Source organism: Leuresthes tenuis, unplaced genomic scaffold (assembly GCF_036924035.1).
Source record: "Leuresthes tenuis unplaced genomic scaffold, fLeuTen1.0.hap1 SCAF_19, whole genome shotgun sequence".
Lineage (NCBI taxonomy): Eukaryota > Metazoa > Chordata > Actinopteri > Atheriniformes > Atherinopsidae > Leuresthes > Leuresthes tenuis.
Window position 1 is genome coordinate 18,739,888 of NW_027325373.1, and position 13,884 is coordinate 18,753,771.

Consider the following 13,884-nt stretch of genomic DNA (forward strand, 5'->3'; position numbering starts at 1 on the left):
ACGGCTGAGAGCGGCTATCGACTTTCAACATGTCAAAATACATCAGTGCAAATTAAAAGTCACAGTCGGCTAACAACACAAGTAAAAGACAAAGATCACAACAGCCCAAAGCAGAAGCAAAACTATCACATTTTGTTTCTGAAATGAGGTTTTTGTCAAACACTTGATTTGAGTCAAAAGCCCAACAATAAGTGCTGAATATCCATAAATGTAAAGAGCAATCAGTAGACTAAGAATGAAATGATTGGGAGCAGCACCTCTCTCGGTTACAGGTGCTGCCTTAACGGTTAAAGATCAAAGTCCTCCGTTCTCCTCCAGTTTGTGGAACAGCGCCAGGCTGCGGAGATGCGACTGTCTCTCTCCGTTCTTCCAGAGAATCAGCAGATGGTCCGTCGAGCATGTGACCAAACCGTTTTCCCTGAAACTGATGAACATCTGAAACAAGGACAAAACGTACAGCTGAGGCGCTGCCATGGAATGAAACTGAAGTAGACTATCAAGCTGGAACATACCTGGACAGCTCCTGAGTGTCCGATCAGATCTCCTGTCAGCTCCAGCGTCCTCATGGCCGGGATCTCCATGACCTTCTTTGACTGAGGAGCGGACTGCTTGTTCGACCGACTGAAAGTCCACATCCCAAAAAACCCTGCGAGAGGATCAGAAAATAAGGAGTTAAATATGATGTTTAGTAATCTCAGGTTAGAGGTACATGGAGGATTTCTGACAGGGGAGTGAACAGCTACTCAAAATGTGGACTATAGGAAAAGTGAACAACTCAAAGCTCAAATATCTTATTACAGTTCAAGCAAACGCTCCATTTACTGACTTTAACACAGTGTTATGTTTGCTACAGTTATTTCTTTTGTCACATTCTTACGGAAGGGAAACAGGGAGAAAAGGCTGAGCTATGCCAAATGACACAAGAAGTGGACTGAAAATCAGTGGCAGCAGATCTTATGAAGGGATGAATCCTCCCCAGAGCCCAGACCTCAACATTATTGAAGCAGTGTGGGATCATCTGACAGAGAACGGAACAAAAGGCAGCTGACATCCAAAGAAGAGCTTTGGGATGTCCTTCAAGAAGCCTGGAGAACTATTCCTGAAGACTACTTAAAGAAATGACAGAAAGCTTGTTCAGAGGGTTCAGACTGAAGATAAAGGTGCTCAGACCAAATATTGACTTGCATTTTTATTAGAATTGTACAAACTCGGTTTGCTTTTTCCTGACAACATATAAGCAACTGAAGGGTGACTCAAAACTTTTGCAAACACTGAATGCTTGTGATCAACAACGGACATGTATTATTGCTTTCAAATAATTATTAAATCCACAGGAGGACACGAGTCTTCAAATAGCTACATGTTTGTACAGGAGTGCATCAACTACTTACCATCCTATCAGTTGTGTAACATCTGAAATTACATCTGCAATCCTACGTTTGTGTTTGCATCCTGCTGTGCGTGCGTGTGTGTGTGTGTGTGTGTGTGTGTGTGTGTGTGTGTGTGTGTGATAACCTGCAGAGGCCGGTTCAGCAGGTAACGGTAAGTCTTGGATCTCCCACATCCTCACGCTGCCGTCTTCAGAGCACGACATCAGCTCACTGAAACAGACAAACACAGCTTAGTCTGACAGACGCCTGCATGGTAAATAAAAGCTGAGCTCTCCTGCTGAAAGACTGAACCGAACACGCATAACTAGCAACGGGTTGGATCTGGACATTGGGAGACACGAAAGACTCAAATTAAACAAGACTGCAACAGAATAGAAATTAATTAGATGATTACGAAGCCATTACGAAGCTCTTGTAAACAGCTGTGCGTCCATTAAAGGGGAACTCCGGTATTTTTAAACCGAGACCTTATTTCTGGCATGAAATACCTTTATCTACTCACCGAGAACAGTTTGGTGAAAGTCGGCGTCCTTCGGAAGATATTTCGATTCCTCGAGATCCATATAACGGAGTGAACGGGGCAAAGACGATGCAGCCTCTAAATAAGGCATTATCTGTCTTTATTTCACCAATACTTTAAGACGAATGAATGAATGAACTATTGTACTATATGTACTATTGCACTGTTAGCTCATAGCTGCTGTGTTGTTGTTATTGGCGGCTATCGGGGGGCTTATAGAGGGCTTTCTACACACTCGTCTACTGCTGCAGCGCGGCTTATTTACTCCTTCCTCTGTGACAGTCGGCTAACTTCACACATAGTTTGCTACTGATAGTTTTGTGCAACATTGCAGGATATTTATCAGATTTTGACGATGTGGACGACAACTTTGAGTACGATGGACGTCCTTACCGGAGTGAATGAGCTGTGCTGCAGCGGCGTGCGTCGACTTTTAACCAAACTGTTCTCAGCGAGTAGATAAACGTATTTCATGCCAGAAATAAGGTCTAGCTTTAAAAATACCGGAGTTCCCCTTTAATACAGGCAAACATTGTAACATGAGGTCTGGCTGAAAAAAAATGACAATGGCGCACTCATGTGGATGAAAAATGGAGTGCATGCTTCCTGCTCATCCAACGAGATCAGCAGCACAGTCTGTTTGTTGCTGTTGTGTTAGTCCAACCACAACGACTATAAAAATGCATAAAAATGTATGAAATTGAGCATCTCAAAGCCAAACTAACACACCCACATAATGTGGGTGCATGCATTCACTCAACTAGTCTCAAATGGGCCTAGGTGCTCTGTACATTTCCATCTTTTTGCATCTTTCTTTAAAAATAGTCAAGTGTAAGTGCCCCCATGCATGTATACTGGGACAAGGAGAGTGGTCCAGTTAAATGGCCAAGTTCAGCTGGAAGCATGGCTCGACTCTGTTGTGCATGGAGCCATGCTGACTATTCCCTGGTAACCGTCCTTAGAGCTGACCACGAACGCTTTGCAAATCCATTAAAGTGACTGGCATTCACCTGCGTCATGCCACAGGTTTCATAATCCATCTACAGAGAAATCTGTTTTTAAATGAATAAGATTGAGGGACAAATAAAATATTCGGCAGAGAAACCAATATTCTCTTGACGTAACTCGCACTGCAACCTTTTCTCTGTCACTATTCAGGGAGAACGGTGTGAAAATGCACAAGATCCTACCAGTCAGACAGCAGCAAGGTGTGCAACACATTAGAGTCATGCGCAGCCTTCCTGTAGGCCACCACTGTTTTGGTGGCGACGTCGTACACGTAAAGGCCGCTGCCCACCGCTGCAAGGATGAGCTGCAAAACACACATATGACGTTTTTCTTTGGGATCACTTCAAAACTTTTTGGTTTTGACGATACACATTGTTTAAAAAATTATTTTGGACTTATTTTTCATGAACCCAAGATAATTCATGTTTTGACTTCATTTCATTTGCAAATAAATGTATATTCCTGCATTTCAGGCCTGCAATACATAAAGAAAAAAAAAGCAGGGACGTTACAGCTTTTACCACTTTGTAATATCAACGAGCACTTACCAGGATGCCAAATGGCGCAGAGTTTCAGACCGTGTGCAACATTACGGGGTTGCTGTTAGATGTTGCTCAAAAAAAAAAAAAAAAACTGTTCTAAACTTTTCTGCATCAATGCTGCCAGCACAGTGTGTAAATTAGCTTTGCCAAGAGCACTAATACAACCAAAAACCATCTGATTGGTCTGACCACAAAACATAATACCAGGGTGTGGAGATCATACATGCAACTCGCATTTTATTTTACGCCATTGCAAGCCCTAAACATGTCCCAACCTTTTTTGGAATGCGTTGCAGGCCTGAAATACAAAAGTGGATCTATATGAAGGGTTTGGTTTTGTTTTGTTGTAAGTGGGGTTGTGTGAAGTACTTGCAGTCAGTTTCTTACCAGCAGAAACCAGTCAGAGCGCACAGTTCCCGGTCAGAGAATCAGAGGCTTTCCCGACGGGCCGGCTAAAGCTAAAAGCTACTTACAACAGGGCCAATAGAAGAGCAAGATTTTTATCATCTAAAGCAACTCAGACCTAAAACATTTCAAAGCAGTCTGAGCAAACACTTCAGTGAGGACACATACAGTGAAATGTTTGAGGTTGGAGTTGTTTTAAATGGTGAAAAACATGCTCCTGTGGTGACCCTGTTCTGAGTAGCTTTTAGCCTTATTTCACTTGTCAGGAAAACGTCTGATTCTCCAAACTTCTGTCGACAGACACCAACTACTCATAAGTACTTTATACAATCCCACTCCACAGAAACTGAAATATTCCTTCAACAATCAAACACGTTTTTCTTGTTGTTTTTTTATGACGGCATGATTTATTTTACCGTTCCAGCGTCACCCGTCCCGTCTTTTATCTGCACTCACCTTTCCATTGGTAGTCAGGTGCTGTATAGACATTTCGCTGGGTTTCGGCGCCCCCAGTCGTATTTCAGTCTGTGAGCTGGATTGAGACTCCTCCCACAGGATGTGCTCATAGGACAAATTGTTCCAATCAATAGAATCCCACAAGATCAACTCGCCTGCATCGGAACCGCTGGCAAAAAGCCTGTCTGAGGAACCAAAAACCAGAATTTCTCTGCATCTCAAAACACTCAATAGATTTTGGCTTTATCGAAGCTTCAGAGTCTAAGCACACCGACTGACCGTTGACGTTAATGAGCGCTCGAATCTGGTCGTGGTGGTCGGACAGACAGCGGATCTCAGCCACTGACACTGATGAATCAGTGGAGACTGTCAACCTAAAGATCACTGCACAGAAGAGGGGATCAACTTATTCTCAGCAATGCAAACTAAATCTAATTACAACAAGCAGACTCCTACCTATCTCTTTATCCATAGCAGCTGCTATGCAGTTCTTGGGTAGTTCTATCAAAGCAGTTATTCCTGCAAACGACGTAACACACACAAAAAAAAGGCATTTATCAGTTTATGTGCAAACAGCAGCATCACGGGTGAGCACAGTTGGTGTTTTCCCTTACCAGTGTCGCTGTGGTTCTGTCTGTGACACTGCAGCTGGAAGTCTTTGTTCCACACGCACAACTCTTCTCCACCAGAGACACACACACCCAGTCGCTCCAACACCAGCAGACACTGGAAGAGACACACACACACACCGGATCAGAGCGTGAAACACAAGCTCTTTTTGATTTTCACATACACACAGACACAAGAAACATCAGCAAAGATGATGAGAAATCAAATATAATTAACCTATAGATGCTGCAATTAACCTTCAGCTACACTCAAGGAGGCAATTACCAGTTTCTACTTTGAATTATAACTGGGATAACTATCTTTAGTGTCAAACCAGCTAATTAGTACATTTCATATCCTGACAACACCAACATGAATGCACAGATTTAGATGAGTTTAATACACAAGGAACTCTAAATCAAAGGGATGAGACGCAGTGAATGTCTTATGTGCTAAAATTCAAGATTCCTAAATGGTGGAAAATTTCTGCATTTAATGACACTGTGACAGAAACATTTTTCAGACTCAATATTATTAATTTGCGATTCTTTTTAATGTTGGGTTCAGATATTTGATCGTATGACACATTTCAAAACTGATCTGGCTGGGAAGCATTACAGCAGAAGTGAGCAACAGGATTTGTGTTACATTACATTATCAAATATTCCTTTCTCTTTCACGCCCCCTTTTCAAAAGGTCTGACCTGCTCGGATTGATTAAAAACAGGGTCATGCAAGAGAGCTGCTCGGTCTTTGATTGACGTGAGCCAACTGCAAATGTGTTCCCTGATGACGTCATTGAGTAAAGGAAGAAAAGCCCAGAGTGCAAATCGCAGCTCAGGAGAACTTCATAACTCTTAGGGGATTTACAGACGGACTGGCCAAACATTTCTATCAGCTGATATTCAGCTTGATGACCGCAACTGGCCTAAGAGCAAATGAAACCCTGTCAGCTGATGGCAGTGGCCAGTATCTATCCGGTGTGTCCTGGTTGTATCGCATTGACTTTAATCTGAAACTGAAACGGTTTACGATGCGTCTTTTGAAGGGAGGAGATACTTTAAAACAGTTTTCTTACAATGCATCCCAGGCATTAAAGCCAAAGACTTTAGATTTTACGATTGATGCATCCCTTGTATGTCTGAAGTCCATCTACAAGCTTGATTTTCCTTTCAAACAAAGGTTGGTTGAAACAAGTCTGCAGTTTGATCGGCAGACGCCAATAACTACGTCTGACCACTACAAAGACGTTCCAGCCTCCGACCGAATCTCAGCTTGCTTAATATTCTGGAATAGCTGGAAGGGAAGGATTTGGTAAGAGAGGAACTACAGACAATGACACGAGGTCAGGGAACACAGGAGGCAAACCTTAAAAAAAGAAAGTAACAAACAAAAACACAAAAGACGTGACGGAAAGCTCGATGGAGAAACTGCGGTTCAGAATCTGCGGTTCAGAATCTGCGGTTCAGAATCTGCGGTTCAGAATCTGCGCAGGACTTTGTTAATGTCGGTAATATCATGATGGACTTTAGAGAGATGTCACATAAAGAAACTTAAAATCCCTCCTCAGAAAATCAGGCGAGCAAAGACAGATGGAATAACCAGTAGCAGCTTTTATCAGACTGTAATGTTAATGATAAACACACTGAAAATCGTGTGCTCTGAAATCAGCTTCAAGAAAATTATCAATTTATTACACTCACCTGGAAAACTATATTTATCTCACGTTGTTCATATTTAACTTTTTAAAAAAAAATAGTGACTCAAAGGACTTCAGTTACCTTTACAGAAGACTGAAGGTCTGAAATGGTCTGAACCCTGTTTCCTGTATCAGGATCCCACAACTGACAGCTGTGATTAAGGAGAATAAATCCTGAATAAAATACAACAGTGATATCAGGACAGTTGGGTGTGTGCGTTGTGCAGTGTCTGAGGATACGCTGAGACTTCGGTCTGAGGAGGCAGTGATGAGCGACGTGTGCGATGTGACCTCATTACTGCAGGTGAAGGTGGTTATGGCTGTGATTTGCTGGGAGTGGCCCCTCAGCTCCTGCAGCCTCTCGCCAGTCTGCCAGTTAGACAACAACATAAAAAAAACATATACATATATATATATATATCTTAATTAGTTATAAATGTGTCGTGAACAACTACATATTGAACAGAAATAATAAGCTTGCAACATTTTACCTCAATATTCCACACCAAAACAAGGCCATCATCCCCTGCTGAGGCACATCTGGAACACATAAGACAACACCAATAACTCAGTTTGCACTGTCCATTTTTCATCTTTAGCAGGCTGTGACTAGCCAAACTCACTCTATTCATGTGAGGAATCATTTCCTATAGATCCATCTCCACCTGAGAAATTCTACAATACATCTGTCCTGGAGCTTAGCACCTTAACTCGCCCTCTGACCCTGAGCCATCCACCCTGCCTGTTCCCAAAATCAACACACTGGATGAGCGGATGAAACAGAGATAAAATGAGAACAGAGGAACTGTTGAGGATACGTTTTCAGACTTCAGAAGCAATCTGGAGAGAATTTTATGGCCTTTGCCCTCGACTGTGGACCTACCTGCGGAGAGGACGAGACCCCGAGGAGGGGGTTATTACTGGAGGAGACCAGGCGTAAAGCAACCCCCACCTCCTAACACACACACACACACTTAGGTCTGTTATAAATCCCAATCTGACCACTTATGCAGACCCACTCTACCATCCCGGTGTGTAGTGCATTCACACAAAGCAGCGCAGAGAGGACAGCAGGTGCAGAAGCGTTCTGAATGTGTGCGGGCAGCACTGAGAGGCTTTGGTTACACTGAACTGTGAGCACACAATCACACAGTGGTGATGATTGGGCTCTTGTCATGCTCTGTAAGTTTGCTGTAGGTGAGGATCTCCTGTCAATCACAGAGGGATAGAGGCCAGCCAAGGGTAGAGAGGTTAGAAAGAACGTGGGGGTGAGGGGGGGGAGTTGTGGTGTGCTTACCTGAAGTCATCAATCTGCACCAGAAATCGAACAATGTCAAAATGTCCTTTCAGCACCTGCAGCTCAGTGAAGCAGTTTTTGGGCTGTTCCTCTCCGATGCACAACACAGGGCTTTTCTGCAGACACGAGAGGGAGAGCGGTGAGACAAACAGGCTGTGGTGGAGAAGCAGAGACTGGAGCAACAACAGAAAGTGGTGGGAAGGAATTCAGTCAATTTACTCAACTACCATCTATGGCAGTACGTTTCAGAGGGAAATATTGTGCTCCTCTCTGCACTGTGTTGTCGAGAAAGAAACAGATCCTGATTTTCCATTTTAATAACAATCAACACATTTCTATAGATTCTATCCACATTTAGCTGATGATAAAGTCGCCAGTGTGTCATTTCTATATTGATGTATAATTAGCCATTCTTCCACCCTCTATTCTGTGAGCTTGTATTAATGTGCTGTCTGCTTTTCCAAGTAAGAGATTTTAGTGGACGCTAATTTGGTGAATAGTTTCTTCAGTGGTCTCACAGTCCATCAACTTGTAACTAGTCGAGTTTCCATTGACTTCGGAAGCAAATCTGAAGTTAATTAATTAAAAAGTGAAACAAAAACACTGAGTAGTGCTGTGTCACCAGAGGGTGGCAGTATACAGAACGTGAGGACGCGTCACGCCGTGTTGTAAGCTGGGACGTTAGCGCCATCTTGTGAGGAACGCTCTCCTGTTACCTCCTTTTCAGACCACTGTTGTCCGCTTAGATTTTGGTTTGGTTTTCTTAGAAAAGGGAAGTGAAGAAGAGAAGAGATGCAGAGAGAAAGAAGATCGACCGTAGATGAATCTCACTGCTGAATGTTCTGCTGATTCACAAGCTGGTAATGTGCTGAAATGTGATTCTTGGCTAAATCCACCTTCTGTGTTATTTTTGGCCAATTCACAAACGTAAACAATTCTACAAAGTAGATTCAGCAAAGTGTTCATTTTATGGAGTCATGTCGTGGATTTTATCAGTTACTCTCCTGATATTAAAGATTTGTTTTAACATTCAAATTCATTAAAAGCCCTGTTTGTTTGTTTGTTTTTACTTGCAGTGGACAGATATGTTTAACACTTTGTTATGAGGATTAAAAATGGGCTGAGATATGATTTTAAAGGGTTGATCCTACAATCTGAGCATCAAAACACAGTTACAATTTGGGATCTGTACATTGAAAAGAACCTCAGAGTATGAGAGGATACAAAAAGGGCATCCAAACAAGCCAGCAGGTGACATCAACTTTGATTTCTTTATTGGCTACTTTGCTTGTGACTGTAATTCAGTAGATGAACTAGTTGTCCTAAACAAAACTCCAAGAGGGAAAAAGAACAATAAATAATAAATAAAATGGACAGAAATGGTCCACAGACTTCTAGTCTAAATTTGGTCTAAAAGTCAGTGTTTTGTAGACGTCCGGGCTTGGCTGAAGATATTGATTCAATATCTTATAATGATTGAAAATAAAAATATGACCTCTTCAAGTTGGACTCAAACCTGGAAAGAAAAGTCTTCAGTGGAAAATGTTAAAACTGATTGGTGGAGAGCATTTCAAAGCTGACATGATGTTAAGTGATAAAGATTGCATGCCAATGTAACAGAAGAACTTTCAGCTATTCATAACAGTGCGTTTTTTAGATTGTTATAATTGCACTTTTACTAAAGTAAAAGCTTTAACAACTTCCTCCTGCACTTAGACAAGAGTTTTATTTCTACATAAAACCTTGTATAAAATCCATTCTGGTCGCACTTTTGATACAGAAAGAAGATGGAGATGCTGAATCTGTTTTATGAGAATGAATGTCAGAACAAAAATAAAAAAATAAACGAGAATCTGGAAAATAAAATAGTCATGTGACTGGGAAAAATAAGGTTGTCCAAAGGGATATAAACATGCCTCCATCTTACAAATCTGTGACAATGTAACTAATAATATGGATATCTGACGTGTGAATAATGGTTGGCATAAACAAAAATGTGATAGTTCGAATAGTAATTTATAAATAAACAAGAAAAACATTTGTGTAAACACGTTAGCTATCAGAAGGAGCTAGCTTACCTCCACTGAGCCCTGAGCCTCTCGACCACCAAGAATCCACCGAAGCATTACTTCTTATTTTACCGACTAATATTATCTACAGGTACACAAATACATACATTTTGGTTAGATATATTCTTTTCAAAGTGCCGGCATGTATGTGGCTTACGCTGCAGGTGTGTTATGTCTCACCAATCATTCGCGTAACTAACAAACGCTGTCTTGAACGCCTGGTTGAATGTCGTCGTATTTCAGGGATTCTATACGTAAAGTTGCGGTTTATTGCCCGTGTAATTCTACTTATAATTAAAAAATATGCTAATACTGTCGTTTTAAAGACATAGCGTAAAGGGTAAATTTAAGTCACGACCACAACAAACCACTTCATGTGACACAAACTACGGAAGCTTTCGTGGACAAGACTGACGGAGGTCGATTAATATTTGGGAAGTGAAACTGCTTGGCGTCAACAGGCTATGTTGTGTTTCCTTTACTAATCGTGTTTCTTTGAAACAAACAGCCCATATACATATTGAAACTGAATAAAAAACTTGTATTTGTCTTGTTTTGTTTTGCACATATTAGAACTTTTTCCACCACTGCTTAAGAAAATTGTCCATCAAATTACAAGATGGTGGAACAAAAACAAACAAAAAAATAAAAATAATGACAGCGTCCCTTAATAAAATCAAATCAATCAAGACAACATTGAAATGAAATATATGTAGGACATGTTCATATATGTTGAAAAGAAAACAGAAACACACTTCAACGAAGGTTGAGGTGTTTGTTTTAGGGAATCCAAAACCAGATGTAGCAAAAGGAGTTTAACAAAAGATATTCTTGAATACAAAAGAAAGTTCACAGACTCTACATAACTGGAGAGGGGGGGCTTACAGACAGGTCCCCTGAACCCCGTTGCATCGTCTGAGAGGGAAGCCTTAGGAACCAGCCTAAGGATGGGACACAGCTAAGACAATAACAAAACAGGTTTCAACATGATAAAATGACATTTCAAAGAAAAACCTTGTTTTGGTTATCAAAATCAGATTTCGCTCGTCTACACTGTCAATAATAGTTTAAAGTTTTATAGGAGTGAAGGTGAAGATTTTGCAAAATGTAACCAAAATCATCAGAAACTGCTAATTTAGTGCAAAAACAAGTCTATGAAAGCCCACACAAAATAAGTCTAGTCTCTACATATAAATCCTAAGCATATGTCATAGTGAGCACAAAAAATGTTTCTCCCTTTAGCAGATGAACTTGAAACAAAACTGACATCATTCTGTACAGTGAAGCTCACACACACTGGGAGAAGAAACAACACGTTTGAGAGTGGTGACCTGCAATAAGGGCTTTAAATGGGTGTCATTCACTTTCTTACAACTAGATGGCAGTGTGTCACAATACCACCAGATCAGGAGGAGTCCAAACCTCCATTAGATAGGAAAATCTAACACTTTTGTTTCCACTTGTTTTTATCTAAATCATCAGAGTAGCCCCTAATAAAACAAAACAGAATATTTTGAGGATACATTTTATTTTACTGTTGGAGTTCAACGCTATCTTTAATTAATTTTTCTTGCTTTCCCTGATCTTTCCTCTGTCAGCTCTGCTGCATCAATGTTGAGGTGATCTCCATCCAGACTTTCTTCCTTCAGTCGACAATAACACACACACACACACACACACATATATATGTATATATACATATACACTTTGTGTGTACATATATATATCTATACACAAAGTCACACTCCTCCTGCTCCCCCGATTGAGACGACATGCAGTGTAGGGCCTGTGACCTTCATGGTGGCTCAGATCTGCGGCTGGCGCTGATTTCTGATTTAGTGTCGATCCGCTGCGCTTGTCAGGGGCTGCGAGGTGCTTTCCATGCGGTAATAGAAAAGCTCAAGGGCAGCTAGAGAAAGGAGGAGGGATTGGTTGAGGTAGAGTGAATGGGTTTTTGATGTGGGAATGGGTAAGGCTCTGTTTGTTTTATTACAGTATCTGTCAGATATCTAAGCAAGTGGGTCATATATGTAAACTCAACTCTATACTACATAATAATTGCAAAAAAGTTGTGAAGGAATGTGATTCAAGTACAAACACAGCAATTTTATTAATTCACAGGCATGTTGATTGCTCTGTGACGCTTTTCTACACACCAGCTATTGGAGCTAAGAGCTAATGTTAGCTTGCTTACATGTTGTCATTGTCTGAGTTTTACTGATTAGCACAGAAACAAAGGTTTATCTCATTGGTTTTGCTGGTGTGTGCAACAATAAATATAAGCATTGCACAAACTGACCAAAAAGTTATTCTGATAAATTTTACATTATATCCCATTTAATCTCCAAGAGGGACATGATTGAGTGTATAGAATTTTATTGTATGTTTCTGGTAGTCCAGTGGTAATAAAAGTAGGGATGATCTGGGGATGTCATCCCTTTGTTTGGAGACTCACCAGCATGCATTCCCTCTGTTAACATGATATCCACCCTCTCCCAAAGTAGCAGAAAAACTCTGGGAAAGAGGTTGCTGAAAATAGTGGTTAGTCCAATCTGACTACTGCGGAAACATGGTGGTAGCATAATATAGTAGAAGAAAAGAAGAAGGGCCCACTGCATCTGTCGATATAAACTTTTTTAATCACAGGGAATAAAAACGTAAGGATTTAATCTCTACATAATAATGAAATAACAAAGGAAATTACAATTCTGATAATTATATTATATTTACACCAACAGATTGATTAAGATTTCAAGGGGACTTGTGAGTCTAAACCTACAATCTAACTAGAACTACTAATGACGAATTCAACATTAACAAACAAATTAAACAAAACACAAGTTTAGTTGCAGTTTACTTCATCATTTTGCTCTGTGTTTAGAATATGTGTAAGATTATGGGGAATTCCCTCATGGCAAAATCGTGGGTCCGTCTCAGCGGCTTTTATGAAACCCATATAGTTGATTTAACATCACTTTGAGTACTTATAGATCTAATATGGCCCCCAAAATATTCTATTTACAGACATTTGTAGCACATGCACAAAAGTAAGACGTTTTTTACATAATCAAAATAATTTAATTTAGGATAACTTTAAGAAAAGTAATAACATTTTATCTAAAAGACCTTAAGGGTGTTTTTACAAAATTTGACCTGTTAGGTTTGTACATACCTATAAAGAGGAAGATAAGGATGATAAATTCTTGAAATTTGTTTTTAGTATTGGAAAAATGAACCCCTATGACCAATAATCATAAAGAAATTATTCCAAAATCTGAAAATGTATTCAGGTATCAGATTATTAATGCAGTTATTTTAGATACACTGTGTGCAAACCATAAATCACTGTACCAAATGCTTATGTCAATCCATGTCCTCATATTTCAATACAGTGTGAACAGTACAATGAATAATCCTTTAGGAACCGTTAAACAAGGTCAGAGGAGAGGACAGAAAAGAGGGTAAGAAAGAACTTCGGGTAAAAAAAGGTGAGGTGGTTTCTGAGTACAGTGACTTTGGTCTGTTGTAGACAAGATGCCAAACATGACCAATGGCAGGAATCAGCTAAGAGGTGAAGTCATGATGTGATGGCCACCGCAGCACTCACACCATTAAAGACCAACCCAAAGCCAGAGCAGGAGAGAAAAAAGTCTTCCTGCTCCCACCTCTTCCTACACTTTGGGACCTGATCTCATCCTCCTATCTCCAGCCTGGAAGGAAAACAAATGGATATGATGATGGAAGAGGAATTAAGCTGTAATTTAACAATGGGCCAACAACAGCATCCAATAACAGGCTCCCTCCTGTCCTGTCCGAAGGGGTCTTGTAGCAGAGAGAGTCTCATTCCTGACCAACACACTTCACTGTCCCTCTTCATCAGGGTTTCACT

The 13,884-nt window shown here is 40.6% G+C and overlaps 1 protein-coding gene across 1 annotated transcript; it reads right to left on the reverse strand.

Moving 5' to 3' along the window:
• Nucleotides 1-149: 149 nt before the first annotated feature.
• Nucleotides 150-10,391, reverse strand: wdr41 (WD repeat domain 41). Its single transcript, XM_072372246.1, has 14 exons — nt 10,176-10,391; nt 10,005-10,080; nt 7,927-8,042; nt 7,121-7,169; nt 6,870-6,998; nt 6,712-6,774; nt 4,937-5,048; nt 4,779-4,841; nt 4,602-4,706; nt 4,323-4,507; nt 3,102-3,223; nt 1,516-1,601; nt 513-646; nt 150-435 (listed from the first exon to the last, which is right to left on the reverse strand). The coding sequence occupies exons 2-14, from the start codon at nt 10,050-10,052 to the stop codon at nt 295-297; spliced, it is 1,353 nt and encodes a 450-aa protein (XP_072228347.1). The 5' UTR covers nt 10,053-10,080; nt 10,176-10,391; the 3' UTR covers nt 150-294.
• Nucleotides 10,392-13,884: the final 3,493 nt, after the last annotated feature.